Source organism: Ornithorhynchus anatinus, chromosome 10, assembly GCF_004115215.2.
Source record: "Ornithorhynchus anatinus isolate Pmale09 chromosome 10, mOrnAna1.pri.v4, whole genome shotgun sequence".
NCBI lineage: Eukaryota > Metazoa > Chordata > Mammalia > Monotremata > Ornithorhynchidae > Ornithorhynchus > Ornithorhynchus anatinus.
In genome coordinates, this window is record NC_041737.1 from 32,194,754 (window position 1) to 32,214,319 (window position 19,566).

The 19,566-nt window shown below is 51.7% G+C and overlaps 1 protein-coding gene across 1 annotated transcript in view; it reads right to left on the bottom strand.

The window, feature by feature from the left end:
* The window catches only part of KCNIP3 (potassium voltage-gated channel interacting protein 3), an 88,163-nt gene that overhangs the window by 9,902 nt on the left and 58,695 nt on the right, over window positions 1-19,566 (bottom strand). The window contains exon 3 of the mRNA XM_029074270.2: window positions 1,060-1,184. Within this exon, the coding sequence (XP_028930103.1) occupies window positions 1,060-1,184 (125 nt within the window). The remainder of the gene's footprint in view (window positions 1-1,059; window positions 1,185-19,566) is intronic.

The following is a 19,566-nucleotide window of genomic DNA, read 5'->3' on the forward strand; positions in this document are numbered from 1 at the left end:
TGTTAAGCATTCACTGTGTGCCGGGCACTGTACGAAGCACTGGGTTAGATACAAGTTATTCAAGGTGGACACAGTCCCTGTCCCACGTGGGGCTCACGGCCTTAATCCCCATTTTACAGATGAGGGAACTGAGGCACAGAGAAGTGAAGCGACTTGCCTAAGGTCACCCTGCAGACAAGTGGCAGAGCAGGGATTAGAACCCAGGTCCTTCTGACTCCCAGGCCTGTGCTCTCTCTACTAGGCCAGGCTCTGTGTGTGTGGACGTGCCAGGGGAAGTAGGTGTGTGGATTGTCTTCTCCGTCCTGGAAAACGTTCCCGGGTTAACCCTGACGAGGCCGTCCCGGCCCTGTTCCTTTGACGGGGCCCGGACAGGGCTCGGGGGTGGGGATAGGGAGGCTAAAACGCTAAAAACTCAAGGCAGTGAGTCCCTCGGGGGGATTGGGAGGCGGGGAGAGAGGGAGGTTTGGCGACTTCGCGCCACCGGGTCCCTCTGGCTTCGGATTTGGCTCCACTGCAGCAACCCTGGGGAGGCTTTCCCCGGCCCGCAGCCCTCTCGGATAGTGTCGTCCTCTGCCCCGTCCCCACCCCTCTCCTCCCCCTCCGGCACCCTGACATCTCAGCTCCCAAGACTCAGTGCCTCTGCCGGCCCTGGTCCTCGGGGCCAGAGGGAGTGTGGGCAACCCCGGGCAGGCGGTAGCAGGGATGGCGGGGTTGCGAGGGCAGCCCTGGGCAGGGAGGTTGTGGGGATGGTGGGGCACTGGGAATAGTCCTGGTCGGGGGTCAGCAGAGATGTTGGAGGCAGCAGGTTCGGCCCTGGGCAGGACAGCGGGGTTGGCAGGGCCCAGGGGAAGTAGGTGTGTGGATCGTCTTCTGGGCGGGGACAGCCGTGTCGGGGGGCAGCTGGGTCAGTCCTGGCCGGGGACAGCGGGGGCAGTCAGGGTAGGGGCAGTGGGGGCGACAGGGCACTACGGTCAGCTCTGGGCAGGGGCAGATGGCGACGGCAGGGGAATGGAGTCGGCCTCGGGCAGGGGACGGTGACAGCAGCCTGGGAACACTCACGTTCTTGAAGCCTCGGTACAGTGACTGCAGTTCCTTCTTGGTGAACTTGGTCTGGGCCTGCAGCTGGTCCAGGCCCTCCGGCTGGTGCCGCAAGGTCGAGAGCTCCAGCTCGCCGTCACTGCTGTCTGGAGGGACAGAGGGCATCGCAGAGTGCCCGGGGAGGGGGGGCCCCCGCCCAGAGGAGGGGGTGAACGGCAGGCCGGACCCCGGGCCGTGGTGATGTGGCCACGGCCGGGGTAGGTCGGGGGAAATCCGGGCACAGATTACCGGGGCAGGCTCCTCACGGGCCCCTGCTCTTCCACGCGTAAAGAACGTCTCTTTGTTCAGTCAGTACTCCCCTCTCCCCCTCACCCCCGGCCTGTGAGGGCCCCCTGCCCGGGGACGAGGTCTGCCGTACCAAGCTGCCCCGACCCTCTGCTCACCAAGGCCCCCACCCCAGCCTTCTCAGAATCCATCCCCAGCACCCTAGGGACCACTGGACTGTAAGCTTCTTGTGGTCAGGGGTTGTGTCTACCGTCTCTGTTGCCTCAATCAATTAACGGTATTTACTATGTGCAGAGCTCTGTACTAAGTACTGGGGAGAGCACCCTACAACAGAATTAGCAGACACGTTTCCTGCCCATTTAGAGTCTAGAGGACTCTCCCAAGATCTTAGTACAGCGCTCCGCACACAATAAGCACACGGTAAATGCCGATGACGGTTGGCTGAGTGATTCCCAAACTGCTTGACCGCGGCCCTTCTTCGCAGACTCACTGGGAGCTGAAATCCATGGTTCCAGAGGTGGAGGAAAAGGGATATGGGGGGAGAGGAAGCGGGGAGGGGCCTGGTCCCTCTTCCCCAGCCAGCCAGCAGGACCCTAGGGAATGGAGCTGGAAGCGGCGACGTGTCAGAGCCTCGGACCTACAGCTCTCGGGGAAGAGAGGCCTCACCCCTCCAACTCTATCCTCTCCACTGTCCGGCAACGTTATTTCTCCCTCCTTATTGACCCCCCATATCCATGGCTCACACCAGCTGTTTCGGATACTCAATTCCCCCCTCAAAAACCCTGTACTTCCACCCTCCATCGCTTGCTTCTAATGATCTGGCCACACACTCTATTTATAAAATTGGCCCCATCAAGTGTGATCTCCCTAAAATCTCCCCTGCTCCTCTGCAGTCCTCCTGCCCCTTCTTCAACTCTCTCATCCTTCCCAGCAGTATCCCAAGAGGAGCTAGAAGGCGGTCGCTTGGATGGCAAGGCTGGCACACAGAGAGCGAAAGAGAGGCACGCAGAGAGAAGCGCCGGGAGCAGAAGCAGCACAGAGAAGCAAGCCCTGAAGAAGTGAGCAGCAGGAGAGCGGTAATCGAAAGCGGCAGAAGGCAGCAGCACTTAAAAGCAGAAAGAAGAAGCGCTGGCAGAATGGGCTCCCTTGACCAGCAGACCGGTATCGGACCCTGGGTGGAGTGGAGGGAGTGAGAGCGTGTATGTGTCACTCCCTTGCACGTTGGTAAAACTAAGCAAAAACTTTCCACAGTAACCTTGGTCGTCAGTGGTGTGGTTTGACTCTACCACGTGTCACCGAGGCTTACCCCGTCCAGGAAAATCCTGGTTGGTACCAGCCGGGGAGGGGAGGAAGGGGAAGCTTGTGACAGACATCTTGATTTGGATGTCCAACCAACACCTCAAACATAATGTGTAAAAAAACACCCCAAAACTGAACTCCTTGTCTTTCCCCCAAATCCTGTCCTCCTAACTTCCCATTACTGTAGACCGAACCACCATCCTCCCCGTCTCGCAAGCCCGTAACCTGGGCGCTATTCTTAACTCATTTCTCTAATGCCACCAGATCCTGTTGGTTGCACCTTCTTAAAATGGTTAAAATCCACACCTTCCTCTCCATCTGAATTGCTACTTCACTGATCCAAGTACTTATCTTATCCCACCTTGACTTCCACATCGGCCTCCTCACTGACTTCCCAGCCTCCTGTCTTTCCCCACTCAAGTCCATATTTCACTCTGCTGCCCGGATCATTTTTCAACAAAAGCAATCGGGTCGTGTTTCCCCACTCGTCCCGGAACCAGCAGCGATGGCCCATCCACCTCCGGCATCAATCAGAAACTCCTTACCGTCGACTTTAAAGCACTCAATCAACTTGCCCGCTCCGATCTTACCTCACCGATTTCTTACAACCCAGCTCACGTGCTTCGCTTCTCTGACGCCAGGCTACACTCTATACCTTGATCTTGTCTATCTCACAGCTGACCCCTCGTCCACCTCCTGCCTCTGGCCTGGGACTCATCTCTGTCATACAGACCACATATTCAATCTGTCACCAAACCTGTCTGTTCTACCTTCACAGCTTCACTAAAGTCTGCCCTTTCCTCTCCATCCAAATGGCTACTACACTAGTCATTCATTTAATCGTATTTATTGAGCACTTACCGTGTGCAGAGCACTGTACTAAGCGCTTGGAAAGTACAATTCGGCAACAGATAGTGATGATCCCTACCCAACAACGGGCTCACAGTCTAGAAGGGACAGACGGACAACAAAACAAAACAAGTAGCGAGGCATCAATAGCGTCAACATAGATAAATAGGATTATATATACACATCATTAATAAGATAAACAGAATAAATATGTACAAATCTAACCAAGTGCTGTGGGACGGGGAAGGGGGTAGAGCAGAGGGAGGGAGTAGGGGTGATGGGGAGGGGAGGAGGAGCAGAGGAAAAGGGGGGCTCAGTCTGGGAAGGCGTCCTGGAGGAGGTGAGCTCTCAGTAGGGTTTGAAGAGGCAAAGAGAGCTAGTTTGGCGGCTGTGAGGAGGGAGGGCATTCCGGGGCAGAGGCGGGACGTGGGCCGGGGGTCGACGGCGGGACGGGCGAGAACGAGGCCCAGTGAGGAGGTGAGCGGCAGAGGGGCGGAGTGTGCGGGCTGGGCTGCAGGAGAGAAAGGAGGTGAGGTAGGAGGGGGCAAGGGGACGGAGAGCTTTGAAGTCAATAGTGAGGAGTTTTTGCTTCATACGAAGGTTGATAGGCAACCGCTGGAGATTTCTGAGGAGAAGGGGTGACCTGCCCAGAGTGTTTCTGTAGAAAGATAATCCAGGCAGCAGAGTGAAGTACAGATTGAGGCGGGGAGAGACAGGAGGTTGGGAGATCAGAAAGGAGGCCGATGCGGTAATCCAGTCGGGGTGTGACGAGAGACCGTACCGACAAGGTAGCGGCTTGGATGGAGAGGAAGGGGCGGATCTTGGCGATGTCGTGAAGGATCCTAGCTCATCTGGACCGCATCGGCCTCCTTGCTGACCTCCCCGCCTTCTGTCACTCCCCACTCCGGACCATACTTCACTCTGCTACCCGATCATTTTTTTGAAAAAAAGCGCAGTCCAGTAGTTGTCCATCCACTTCCACGTCAAACAGAAACGCCTTACCTTCCGCCAGCTTTAAAGCACTCGGTCGGCTTGTCCTCCTCCTACCTTACCTCACTGATCTCCTACTACAGCCCAGCCTGCACACTCTGCTCCCCTAGCTCCAGCTTGCTCCCATCTGCCTCACCACCAACCTCTATCCTACATCCTCCTTCTGACCTGGAACTCCCTCCTCCTCCATATACACCAGGCGACCTTATTAAAGACCTTCAAAGCCTTATTAAGGCCCCAACTCCTTCAAGAGGCTTTCCCCAGTTAAACCCGCTTTTTCTGACTCCCTCTCCTTTCTGCATCATCTATGAACTTGGAACTGTGATTTTTGGACATTTAGTGCTCACCCAACCTCAACCCACAGCACTTATGAACCTAACCACAGTTTATTTTAATGTCTGTGTCCGGCCGGCCGCCCCCCCCCCCCGCCCAGACTGTAAGTTGCAGACTGCAGAAGGAGCAGCTGCAGGAGCCCTTTATGGGGCCCTTCCTTCCCTCTTCTCCCCCCTTTCCCTCTGTTCCTCCCCCTCTCCCGTCCCCTCCCCTCAGCACCGTACTCGTCCGCTCAACTGTATATATCTTTATTACCCTATTTATTTCGGTAATGAGATGTACATCGCCTTGATTCTATTTCTTTGCTATTGTTTTAATGAGATGTTCTTCCCCTCGATTCTATTTATTGCCATTGTTCTCGTCTGTCCGTCTCCCCCGATTAGACCGTAAGCCCGTCAAAGGGCAGGGACTGTCTCTACCTGTTGCCGACTTGTACATTCCAAGCGCTTAGTACAGTGCTCTGCACATAGTAAGTGCTCAATAAATACTATTGAAGGAATGAATGAATGAATGAATGAATGAATGGTCCTCATTTTCCTCTCTCTCATCACCAACCTCTTCCGTGCTCACACCCTCCCTTCTGCATGGAACCCCTTCTCCCTTCCCAGCAGCTCATCCGACAGACCCCTGCCCTTTCCATCTAAAAGCTCATCCTCTGGACTGTAAGCTCACTGCGGGCAGGGAACGTGTCTGCCAATTCTGTTGTACTTTGCTCTCTCAACCCTCACAGTGCTCTGCACGTAGTAGGGGCTAAATAAATACCACTGATTGATTCAAGACCCTTCTGAAATCATATCTCCTCCAGGAGACCTTTCTTGATTAATCTCTCACCTCCCCGTCTTATATAGGGAAGCAGCATAGTCGAGGAGAAAGAGCACGGGCCTGGGAGTCAGGGGACCTGAGTTCTAATCCCGATCAGCCCCTCGCATGCCGGGTCGGTCACTTGAATTCACTTAGTACCGTGCTTGGCACATAGTAAACATTTAACGAGCACCAAAAAAAGCATGACACTGGGCAAATCCACTGAACCTATCTGGGCCTCAGTTACCTCCCGTGCAAAATGGGGATGAAATACCTCTTCTCCTTCCCTAACAGACTGTGAGCCCCAAAGTGGGACAGGAACAGCGTCTGACCTAATTGTATCTACTACAATCTTTCGTGCATTATAAGCACTGAATTAATACCACAGTTATAACTATTATAACCCCCACAACTCCCACTTCAGCACATTGGCGTCACCTAACTATTTGGATGCTCACACCCCTCCCCGACTTAATACTTTGCATATATCTATATTTATTTTGGTGTCTGTCTTCCCTCTTAGACTCTAAGCATCCTGTGGGCAGGGGTCACGTCTACTTACACTAATGAACGCTCCTACATGCTTAGTGCATATCATGAATAATCAGGGGCATTTTTTGTGTGCTGACTAGGTGCAGAGCACTGTTCTAAGCGCTTGGGAGAGTACGACAGAGTTGGCAGACGTGTTCCCTGCCCACAACGAGCTTACAGTCTAGAGGAGGAGACAGGCATTAATTTAAATAATTTACAACGCAATATTTTAAAGATATATACATAAGTGCCGGGGATTGAGGGCACCGTGAATATCGTATGCCCAAAGGTCACAGATCCACATGCGTAGACAAATGGGGATTAAGACTGTGAACCCCACGTAGGACATGGACCGTGTCCAAACTGATTATCTTGTATCTACCCCAGTGCTCAGTACAGTGCCTGGCACATAGTAATCCCTTAATAAATACAATTTTAAAAAATGTAGTTGGGGGAGGGATCCAGGGAAAAGAGGACTTAATTGGAGAAGGCCTTTTGGCAAAGATTTGCACAGAGAAGATGCTTAATGAATATTATTGATGGCAGTGCAAAATAGCGGTCTAACTGTGGTAACTGATTCCCAGTGACCAGCTGGGATGTAGCGTTGTCTAAAGTTCTGTACCATGTCCTTAAAACGTTTCCTCTTCCCTCCTTGCTTTTGGTTTCCCAATTTCAGGTCTCCGTACTGCAGCCGTTTGGGAATCCTACTGCCGCTCATTATCAAAAATAATAGTAATATCTGTTAAGCACTGACTGTGTACCGAGTGCCAGGGTAGATAGAAGAGAATCAGGTCCCACATGGGGCTCACAGTCTCAGTGGGAGGGAGAACAGGTAGTGAATTCCCATTTTTCAGATGAGGGAAGTTAAGCGACTTACCCAAGGTCACAACAGCCAGGCACGAGGCGGAGTCAGGATTAGAACCCAAGGCCTCTGACTCCCAGGTCCGTGTCCTCTCCACTAGGCCACGGTGCTTCCCCGTGCGCCTTCCCGCGTCCCACCCGGCTCAGCTGTGATGAAGTGAGCCTTATTTCACTGCCAGGGGAGTTTCTGTGTTCCAGGACTTGGTTGCTCGTGATCCCCTCTTGCCACTGAGCGTTGAGTGTGGCCCCTTAGCAACCCTGGTGTAATGTCCCGCCGTTTGCAGACGGCTGTGCCCAACAGCCTTCCGTCCAAGAAGGCAGGCCAGTGACCGCCAGCCACTTGAACGCCGCCGCTGGACCCGACGGGCGGCCGCTGTGTCCGAAGACCACGCCGGCAACGTGTTCTTATCAGCTGTGTGACTTTGGGCAAGTCACCTCACTTCTCCGGGCCTCAGTTACCTCATCTGGAAAATGGGGGGGAAGACTGTGAGCCCCACATGGGGCAACCCGATCCCCTTGTAGCAACCCCAGAGCTTAGAACAGTGCCTTGCACATAGTAAGTGCTTAACAAATACCATAATAATCATAATAATAATTATTATGATTAGTATTCGCCTGCCGGAGGAAAACCATCCATGACGCCACCTGGCGGGAGCTGACGGCCACGGGCGAGTCACCCAACCTCCCGGTCGTGCCCGGAATAGAAATGGTGATATTTGTTAAGCGCTTACTATGTGCAAAGCACTGTTCTGAGCGCTCAGGGTCAGGTTGCCCCACGTGAGGCTCACAGCCTTCACCTCCATCTTACAGATGAGGTCACTGAGGCCCAGAGAAGTGAAGTGACTTGCCCAAAGTCACACAGCTGACAAGTGGCGGAGTCGGGATTAGAACCCATGACCTCTGACTCCCAAGCCACGCTGCTTCTCTAAGGCGCATGTCACTGAGAGGAGACGATCTCAGGTTTTCCCGGGAAAAAACGCATCCCCTGACGCGCCACTCCGACCCGGGGCTTGGGGAATTCCGCCCCAGGACTACGCTGAGGGCTCCCACTTCCCTCCCTTTTCTTGGGGGAGGGGTCCAGAGCCAGGCTAGTCCTACAGCTGCCATCAGAACCGTACTAAACACTGCAGTGGGTAGACACAAATTGAGTTGGACACAGTCCCCGTCCCATGTGGGGTTCACAGCCTCCGTCCCCATTTTACGGATGAGCGAACCGAGGCCCAGAGAAGTGAAGCGACCTGCTCAAGGTCACGCAGCAGACAAGAACCCACGAACTTCTCACTCCCAGATCCGTCCTCTACCCACTACGCCATACCACTTCTCCAACCTCTACTACTCGTGGGTGCTCCGTTCTCACATCTGAACCGCAGCTGAAAGCTGGCCCCCAATCTCTCCTCAAAAACATCTTCCTCTCCGCCCTTACGGTCGTGACTCTGATTCAAACAGTCATCGTATTTCGACTGACTCTTATAATGGCCTCCTCGCTGGCGTCCCCGCCTCCAACCTCTCTCTGCTTCAGTCAGTATTTGAGGAGGCTGCCCAGATCAACTGTGGGACTGTGGGCAAGTCACTTCACTTCTCTGTGCCTCAGTCACCTCATCTGGAAAATGGGGATTAAGACTGTGAGCCTCACGTGGGACAGCCTGATTATCCTGGATCTACCCCAGTGCTCTGCACATAGTAAGCGCTTAACAAATACCAACATTATTATTATCGACTTCCTGAAACGTGGCTGAGCACACACCTCTCCTCTTCTCAAAACCCTTCAGCGGTTGCCCACCTCCCTCACCTTCCAACCCCGTTACCTTATCGTAAGCTTCAAGGTTCTCCACCGTTTCTCTTCATTGTTGGGTGTCCTCTCCCGCTATTCCCCTGCTCACACTTTTTGCTTCTCCTAAGCCCACTTCCTGGCTGTACCTCACTCTCCTTTTGTCCCCAGGACCTGGAAGCCCTTAAAATCTAATTCCTAAAATCTCATTTCATTCAATAATATTTCAATAGTATTTAATGAGCGCTTACTATGTGCAGAGCACTGTACTAAGCGCTTGGAATGTACAGATCGGTAACAGATGGAGACGGTCCCTGCCCTCTGATGGGCTTACGGTCTAATCATTTCCTAAAATCTAATAATAATAATAACAACGGTATTTTGTTAAGCATTTACTATGTGTCAAGAACTGTTCTAAGTGCTGGGGGAGATACAAGGTAATGAGGCTGAGCCACGCGGGGCTCACGGTCTTAATCCCCATTTTACAGATGAGCTGAGGCACAGAGAAGCTAAGTGGCTTGCCCAAGGTCACACAGCAGACAAGTGGCAAAAGCGGCATTAGAACCCACGTCCTCTGACTCCCAAGCCCGTGCTCTTTCCACTAAGCCACACTGCTTCTCACCCCCATCTGACCCCGGCCTATTATCGGCTCCCTGAATCTTATCATCCCTTCGGCCACCTTTTCCATTTCCTTTTTCATTTAGTTACGCTTACCCTCAGTAGTTGTGTAAGTATGCACTATTACTACTACTACTACTAATAACTGTGAGATCTGTTAAGCGTCTTCTATGTGCCGAGCACCGTTCTAAGCGCTGGGGTGGATAGAGAGTAATCAGGTTGTCCCTCGTGGGGCCCAGAGAAGTGAAGTGACTGGCCCGAGGTCACACGGCAGACAAGCGGCGCATTAGAACCCATGACCTCTGACTCCCAAGCCCGGGCTCTTTCCACTGAGCCACGTTGCTTCTCTATTACCACTATTACCAACCGCCCCGCCTCCTACCAGGCCACGACTGGGGCAGCTGTCTCCCTCCCCAAGCCTATTCCACCACAGCCAGCATCACCTCTTAGGGTCTGCCCAGTGTGGGAACGCTGGCCTCGTGTTTCCTTCCCACGTCTGCAAGGGTAGAAGTGAAATGGGATCTGGGCCTTTCCCAGAACTCCCACACCGTGTCCAGTACCCGGCTCTAGATCGTAAGCTCTCTGTGGGCCGGGAACCAGTCTTCCAGCCCTGTTGTGCTGTGCTCTCCCAAGCGTTTAGTACGGTGAATGCTCAATAAACAGAGGAGCAGCGCAGCCTAATGGAAAGAGTACGGGCCTAGGAAACAGAGGATTTGGGTTCTAATCCCAGTTCCACTGCGTCCCTGCTGGGTGACCCGGGGCAAGTCGCTTAACGTCTCTGTAAAATGGGGATTTTAATGGCTGCTGTTGCTCCTACTTAGAATGTGAGTCCCGTGTGGGACAGTGTGGGACCTGATTACCCTGTATCTTCCCCGGTGCTCAGAACAGTGCTTGATACAGCGCTTAACAAATACCACAGCTATTAATAAATAGCATTGATGGATTGACTGTTAATGATAATTATATTTGTGGCATTTATTACTATGCGTTAAGCTCTAGGATAGATACAAGATAATCAGATTGGACACAGTCCCTGACCCACAAGGAGCTGGCACTCTAAGTAGGAGGGAGAAAATGTATTGAATCCCTATTTTACAGATTAGGGAACTCAATGGCTCCAGTTTTTCTGGTCCTCTGTTGCAGCATCCCATGGCAGTGAGATGCTGGAGGAGGAGAGTCAGGGGATGACAGGGAAGTGAACTGGGGAAGCTCCCCATTTTACAGACGAGGGAACTGAGGCACAGAAACGTTGAATGAGTTGCCCCAGGTCACAACAGCAGGCAAGTGGCAGAGCCAGGAATCAGCGTGGTACGGTGTAGTGGAGAGAGCACGGGCCTGGGAGTCAGAAGGTCATGGGTTCTAATCCTGGCTCTGCCGCTTGTCTGCCAGGTGACCTTGGGCAAGTCACTTCCCCTCCTCTGTGCCTGTAAAATGGGGAGTAGGACTGTGGGACAGGGACCGTGTCCAACCTGATTAGGTTGTATCTACCTCAGAGCTTAGAACAGTGCTCGGCACATATAAAGTGTTTAACGTCACGAAAAAACCCACAGGACTGTGTTTTTTCCACTAGGCCACGCTGCCTCATTTTTAAGTGCTCTTCTCTGTGGGACAGGCCCTCCCGAAAGCCCTGGGCAAGAGCCTGACTAGGGAAGGGCCCAGCCCCAGCCCTGTTGTCTCCTCCTCCTCCCGGGGTCAAGGGGGCAAAACCCGGGATCCGGGTGAGGCAGACTTTCTGGCCTAGATCTCCCGGCCAATTCCCCGTCGCCTCCTGACTCTCCTCTTCTGGCCTCTCACTGCCGCGGGCACGAACGCTGCAACGGGCGAACCGGAAGATTGAAGCATAATCGCTCTGCATTTGAGGAAGCCCAAACCCTGCTCCTCCCCACCAACGGAAAGAAGGTGTCGGTGACCCAGCCTCTTGGGAGGAGAGACAGAGCGAGACATAGTCCGTTCAGACGCTTCTCACATTAAACCTCTACCCTGGCAGAAGGGCTTCATGCTGGCTTGCGGGGAGGGAGGAGGGCCGGCAGAAGGAGCGGACCACTTGCCCGGATCCCAGGTGAGGCAGCAGCTCCGTTCTGATTAGGTTCAGAGGGGATCTTGCAAAGCTCAAGTTCTCAGCCTGGTCTTTGGGGACTGTCTCTCCCCGCCTTCATCTCCCACCCGGGCTTCCTTCTGCCTGGTCCCAGGTTGAGATGCCAACAGCCTCCACGCTCCCCTCTCCCCCTTCGCCCTGCCCAAGGGGTAGAGGGTGGCGTTGGTAGGGTCAGAGGGTCAAGTATGGCTTCCGAGTCACCTGTGCCAGCTGTACAGCCCGAGACGTCCCTTCTTGGGTGGCCTCTTATCTCTCTGGTCACTAATTCTCGGTCCCTTTCGTGAGTTCCTTCTCTGCCTCCCACCCCCTAACTGTGGGTGTCCCTCAAGGCTCAGTTCTGGGTCCTCTTCTATTCTCCGTCTCCACCCACTCCCTTGGAGAACCGATTGACTCACATAGCTTCAACTACCACTTCTAAGAGGACGATACCAAATAATGTTGGCATTCGTTAAGCGCTTACTATGTGCAGAACACTGTTCTAAGCGCTGGGGTAGATACAGGGTAATCAGGTTGTCCCACGTGAGGCTCACAGTTGATCCCCATTTTACAGAGGAGGTAACTGAGGCACAGAGAAGTGAAGTGCCTTGCCCACAGTCACACAGCTGACAAGTGGCAGAGCCGGGATTCGAACCCCTGACCTCTGACTCCAAAGCCCAGGCTCTTTCCACTGAGCCACGCTGCTTCTCTAAATCTCCATCTCTAGCCCCGATCTCTCTCCCTCTCTGCCGTCTCACATTCCTCTCGCCTTCAAGACTTGGACGTCCTCTTGTCATTTCAAACTTAATACGTTTAAAACGGAACTTCTAATCTTCCCACCCAAACCCTGTCCTCCCCCCTGGCTTTCCCATCACTTTAGACAGCACCACCATCCTTCCTGTCTCAGAAGCCCATAACCTTGGTGTTATCCTTGACCCCTCTCCTCTTTCATTCAACCTACATATTCGATCACTCAATCCCATAGGTTCGACGCCCGCAGCGTAACTAAAATCCACTGTTACCTCTCCATCCAAACTGTTACCACATTAATACACCTTGATTACCGTATTAGCCTCCTTGCTGACCTCCCAGTCTCCTGTCTCTCCCGAATCCAGTCCATACTGCACCCCGCTGCCTGGATTATTTTTCTACAGAAACGGTTCGGGCCACGTTTCCCCACTCCTCAAGAAACTCCAGCGGTTGCCCATCCACCTCTGCATCAGACAGAAACTCCTCACCGTCGGCTTTAAAGCACTCAATCACCTTGCCCCTCCTATCTCACCTCATTACTCTCCTACTTCAACCCAGTAATGTTAACCCTCTCATTGAACTTTGTCTATCTCACTCCCTAACTCTCTCCCACATCTCGCCTCTGGCCTGGAAGGCCTCCCTCTGCCAATCTGAAAGACAATCACTCTCCCCCCACTTCAAAGTCTTATTGAAGGCACCTCTCCTTCAAGAGGCCTTCCCTGACTAAGACCTCCTTACCTCTTCTCCCTCTCCCTCCTGAGTCTCCCTGACTTGCTCCCTTTATTCATCCTCCCTCCCAGCACCACAGCACTTGTGTATATACCCATAATTTATTTATATTAATGTCTGTCTCCCTCTCTAGACTGTAAGCTCGCTGAGGGCGGGGAATGTGTCTATTATTATATTGTACTCTCCCAAGCGCTTAGTACAGTGCTGTGCACAGAGTAAGCACTGAATAAATACTATTGCCTGACTGACATCAATTATTTGCCTGTATCTGCATATATTTGTATTGCAATGCCAATGCTGCCAACATTAAAGAAAAAATAGTTCATTCAAAGCTGCGTGACCTTGGGCAAGTCATTTCTCTGTGTCTCAGTACCTCATCTGTAAAATGGGGACTAAGACTGTGAGCCCCACATGGGACAACCTGATTACCTTCTATCTACCCCAGCGCTTAGAACAGTGCTTGGCACACAGTAAGTGCTTAACAAATACCAACATTATTATTATTATTCAGTCTACCCCAAAATTCTGGACACAGTCAATCAATCAGTCAGTGGTATCGACTGATCATTTTCTATGTGCCGAGCACCGTGCTAAGCACTTGGGAGAGCACAAGAGAGTTAGCAGACACGTTCCCTGACCATAGTGGGCTTGCAGTCTAGAAGGAGAGACGGACAATATTTAAAAATATTATAATTATTATTTATATTTATTTATCATTAAATTTTATAATTACTAAAATTAATACAAATAGATCTCCACACAGCAGACTGGGAACAGATGCAGACCAGAAAATGTTCCCTGGCCCCAGGGAGTCCTCCAGGATTCTCCCAGTGGAAGGGAGCAGCACGGCATAGTGGATAGAGCAGGGGCCCGGCAGTCAGAACGTCATGGGTTCAAATCCCGGCTCCGCCACTTTGTCTGCTGTGTGGCCTGGAGCAGGTCACTTCACTTCTCCGGGCCTCAGTGACCTCATCTGTAAAATGAGAATTGAGACTGCGAGCCCGGCGTGGGACAGGGACTGTGTCCAACCCGATTTGCTTGTACCCACCCCAGCGCTTAGCGCAGTGCCTGGCACGCAGTAAGCGCTTAACAAATACCATCATCACTACTAAGTGCCTGGGAGAGTACAAGACAGCCAAATTCGTAAACACGTTCCCTGCGCATTTCTACCACATGCTGCGTCATGGATCACCTTCCTGAAGCATCGCTCAGCCCACATTGCTTCTCTCCTCCAAACCTCCCCTGGCTTCCTGTGAATCTTGGTACCAAACCCAAACTCAGTATCCCCTTCTAGGCCCTCCTCTACCTGACCCCATCTCACCTGTTTTGGTCTCTTCACCTGCTATTCCGCAACTTTTTGCCTTCGTTCCTGCCGAGCCCGCTCTTGACTCTCTTGCTTCCATCCCCTCCCTCATGCTGTTTCTCTGGCTTGGAATTCTCCCCACGTCGGACGGCCCAACACCTCTCCCCGCATTTTCTAAAATCCCGCTTCCTCCAACAGACTTTTCCCAGTAAATTTCTCAGCACCCTGAGCCCTAATTATGAATTCATTATAGCATTTCTTAAGCACTTACTATATGTCAAACACTGGGCTAAGTTCTAGGGGAGAATCAAATCAATCAGGTCAGACATAGCGCTCTCTCCCACACACATCCCCTCCCTACCAATCTGTCCTGTTTCTCCACAGAGAACTCCGACCTTTCGATCTGCACAAGTAAGTCATCAAGCCACATCTATATACAAGTCTCCCTCCGGGCACAGATTGATGCCCTCAACCCCGCCCTCACTAATAATAATAATGTTGGTATTTGTTAAGCGCTTCCTATGTGCAGAGCACTGTTCTAAGCGCTGGGGTAGACACAGGGGAATCAGGTTGTCCCATGTGGGAAGCTAGGTGACCTTGGGTAGATACAGGATAATCAGGTTGTCCCACGTGAGGCTCACAATCTTCATCCCCATTTTACAGATGAGGGAACTGAGGCACAGAGAAGTTAAGTGACTTGCCCACAGTCACACAGCTGACAAATGGCAGAGCTGGGACTGGAACTCATGATCTCTGACTCCGAAGCCCGGGTTCTTTCCACTGAGCCACGCTGCTTCCTGAACTACTACTGAACTCAACTCACTCACTGACTCCCCATCCCTTCGACAATCTCGTACCACGACTCCACAGCCCTGTATCACCTCCGCAACACACTTCCTTCGCTCTTGTGCACGAGTGCAGCTCCGCTGGCAGAAATTCAGAGAAGCAGCGTGGCCTAGTGGATAGAGCACAGGGCTGGAAGTAAGAAGGACCTGGATTATAAACCCAGCTCTTCCACTTGTCTGCTGTGTGACCGTGGGCAAGTTACTTAACTTATCCGTGCCTCAGTTACCTCGTCGGTAAAATGGGGATTAAAAGTGTGAGCTCCATGCGGGACCGGGACTTTGTCCAACGTAATCTGCTTGACATAGTAAGTGCTTGACAAATACCATAATTATTATTATTATTACATAATAAGTAAGTGGTTAAGTCCCTCTTACTTAGACTGTGAACCCCATGTGGGACCGGATACCCCAGAACCTAGTACAGAAACTGCCTCCTTAAAGGTTACTAATCGTCCTCTTGCCAAAATCATAGACCTCTACCCCATCATAATCCTCTTTCTCTCAGCTGCCTCTGACACTGATGACCACCTGCTTCTCCTGGATACTTGGGTTCTAATCCCGGCTCCACCACGTGTCTGCTGTGTGACCTTGGGCAAGTCATTTCACTTCCTCTATGCCTCAGTTACTTTATCTGGAAATTGGGGATTAAGACTGCGAGCCCCCGTGTGAGATATGGACTGTGTCCAACCAGATTCGCTTATATCTATCTGGGCAATTCTCTGCGGTGGTAGTTGGAGCCATGTGAGCAAATGAGTTCACCAAGGGAGGAGGTGTAGATGGAGAATAGGAGGGTAGCCAGAACCGATCCTTGAGGTTCGGGGGTGGGAGGTAGAGAAGGAACACGCGAAAGAGACTGAGAATGAGGGACCAGAGAGATAGGAGGAGAACCAGGAGAGGACAGTGACGGTGAAGCTGGGGTTGGGTAATGTTTCCAGGAGAATGGGATACTGAAAGCAGCTGAGAGGTCAAGGAAAATTAAGATGGAGGAGAGGCCTTTGGATTTGGCAAGGAGGAGATCACTGGTGACCTCTGAGAGGCCAGTTTTGTGGTGTGAAGGGGACAGAAACCAGATTGGAGGGGGTCAAGTAGAGAATTGGAGGAGAGGAATTTGAGACGGGGGGCATAGAAAACTCGCTCAAGGAGTTTGGAGAGGAATAGTAGAAGGGAGATGGGGGCGATAAGTTGAGGGAGCTGTGGGGTCAAGGGAGGGTTTTTTAGGTTCGGGGAGACACGGGCATGTCTTTAAGTAGTGGGGAAGAAACCATTCAAGAGGGAACAGTTGAAGATGGTGGTTGGGGAGGGAAGAAAGGAGGGGGCAAGTGTTTTGTTAAGGTGAGAAGGGATGGGGTCGGAGGCGCGGGTGGAGGGAGTGGATTTTGAGAGAGGGCAGGAGGTGTCTTCTGGAGATACTGCTGGGAAAGATGGGAGAGTTGAAGAAGGGGCAGGATGAGGGAGGGACTGGGGAAGGGCAGGGGAGATTTTAGGGAGATCATACCTGATCATTTCAATTTTCTCAATAAAGTAGGTGACCAGGTCATCGAGGGCAGGGGATGAGGAGGGGGAGGATCCTCCCCTAATTCTCTTATCTTTCGACCGTTCATTCTCAGTCTCTTTCATGGACTCTTCCTCTACCCTCCACCTCTAAACTGTAGGAGTCTCTTAGGGTTCAGTGCTGGGCCCCCTCTAATTCTCCATGCACACTCACTCCCTGGGAGAACTCACTCATTCCTAAGGCTTCGACTATCGTCTCTATGCAGATGATTCAAATATCTACATCCCCAGCCCTGATCTCTCTCCTCTACTGTCTCATATTTCCTCCTGCCTTCAGGACATCTCTCCTTGGATGTTCTATGGACACCTCAAACTAACCATGTCCCCCAAAACCCTGTCTCACCCTGACTTTCCCATCACCGTAGGCAGTACCATCATCTTCCCAGTCTCCCAAGCTCATATTTTATTTATTTGTATTGATGTCTGTTTATTTGTATTGATGTCTGTATCCTCACCTCTAGACTGTGAGCTCACTGTTACTATTTACTGTTGTACGGTACTTCCCCGAACACTTAGTACAGTGCTCTGCGTACGGTAAGCGCTTAATAAATATGATTGAATGACTGAATGAATGACCTTGGCATTATCCTCAATTCACCTCTCGCATGCAACCTACAAATTCGATCTGTCAACAAATCCTGTCAGTTCTACCTTCACAGCATCACTAAAGTCTTCCCTTTCTTCTCCAGTCAAGTGGCTACCCTGTTGATCCCAGCACTTATCCTATCATGCCTTGGCCACCTGCTGCCCTTACTGCCCTCTGTATCTCCCGACTCCAGTTCATATTTCACTCTCCTGCCTAGATCAGTTTTCTACAAAACCATTCAGCCCATGATTCCCCACTCCTCGAGAACCTCTAGTGGATGCCCATCTACTTCTTGCCATAGGCTTTAAATCATTAAATCACCTTGCCTCCCCTTATTTTAATCTCGCTGAATCCCTACTGTGACTCAGTACGTTCACTTTGCCCCTCTTACACATTGTGCCTTGATCTCGTCTACCTTACCACTGACCTCTTGTTCGCATCCTGCTTCTGGTCTGAAACTCCCTCCCCCTTCATATCTGACAGAACATAACTCTCCCTTCCTTCAAAACCTTATTAAAATAACATCTCCGCCAAAATGGACTAAGCCCTCATTTCCCCTACTCTCTCAATCTTCTGCGTCACCTCTGAAATTCACCCCGCCCTCAGCCCCACGGCGTTTATGTACATTCCTGTGATTTATTTTAAAGCCGGTCTAGACCGTAAACTCCTTATGGGCAGGGAACATGTCTTACAAATCTGTTATACCGTAGTAAAATGCTCTGCGCACAGTGAGGTCTCAGTAAATAACGATCGATCGATTTAACAACTATTGAATGTCCATTTAACAGATTAGGAAGATGAGGCCCAGAACTGTGACTTGCTCAACCAACCACAGCAAGCGAGTTGCAGAGCTGGGAAATGGTACCCGGTCCTCCAAACCCCAAGCCCGTGCTCTTTCCTCTAGTCTACACTGCTTCTCATGTTACTGGCCGTCAGCGACCCAATCTGTAAAACGGGACTGCTAGAACTTGGTATTTCCCAGCTTTCCGGAGGCAATGCGAGGAGGGAAGCATGAGGCCTTCCAAGCCCTCCAAGTGACCTGTCCGAATTAAGCCCTCTTTTTTTTCTGGCTCCTTTTCCCTTTTGTGTCATCCATGCACCTGGATCTGTGCCCTGTGGGCATTTGAAATTTGTCCCACCCTCTGTCCCGCAACCTTTATGTAAACAACGGTGATTTTTTTTTACGTATATATTAATGTCTGTCTCCCCACTCTAGACTGCAAGCTTGCTGTGGGCAGGGAACGCCGTATCGTCCTCTCCCAAGCGCTCAGTACAGTGCTCTGCACACAGTAAATGCTCTATAAATACAATTGATGGTGATGATGACGATGAGCCAATAGCCAAGTGTGACTCAGCTCTGAGCCCTGGCACTGGAAGCCACAAGCTTTTGCTTCTGAGAAGCAGCTTGGCTCAGTGGAAAGAGCCCGGGCTTGGGAGTCAGAGGTCATGGGTTCTAATCCCTGCTCCGCCACTTGTCCGCTGTGTGTCTTTGGGCAAGTTACTTAACTTCTCTGTGCCTCAGTTATCTCATCTGTAAAATACGGATTAAGACTGTGAGCCCCAAGTGGGACAACTGATCACTTTGTATTCCCCCCCCCCAGCCCAGCCCTTAGAACAGTGCTTCTCACATAGTAAGCGCTTAACAAATGCCATTATTATTATTATTCTGGGCTGCAGTCTCTCTTTGGGGTCCCCAGCTGTTCCGGTGATGGTGTCGGGCTCCGGAGCTCCCCCGTGCCCTTGGCCTGGAGCTCCAGGTCCCGCAGGCTCCTAGTCATAGAACTCTCCTCATTCCCAGCCCCCCGTAGGGGAGTTCAACCTTCAGCCAACTCTGGCACTTGCCAACTTTCTTAGGTCCTCCTTAACACTCGTATGTATAAATCTACTTTATTCCCTGATTTTTGATCTCTCTAATTATGAACATCCTTACGTTTGTCTCTTCCATTCATACGTAAGCTCCTTGTGGGTAGGCAACGTGTCACTTCATTATTCCGTACTTTCCAAATGCCTAGTCAATGGACACTCAATAAATGCCCACAGATGGTACGGGACGAGGGTACTGGCCCCAGAAAAGGACAGTCACAAGGACAAATCCTGTTCCGGAACGAACACCATTCGCTTCCAGCTCTCCTCCCGCCCCTTCCTTCTTACCTGACTGCTCTGCCTTCTCGCTACACCCCAGCTTGCCCTCTTTGCTCGTCCCCTTTTCCCCAGCTAACCTTCTAGCTGCCCCCTTTGCTCTCGACTCTTCTGTCTCTGGCCCCTTGGTTACACTCCTCTGCCTGCCTGGGAGCCTCTCTCCCTTCAAATCCACCAGACCACATCCCTCTCCATCCTGAAAGCCATAAAACCCATCGC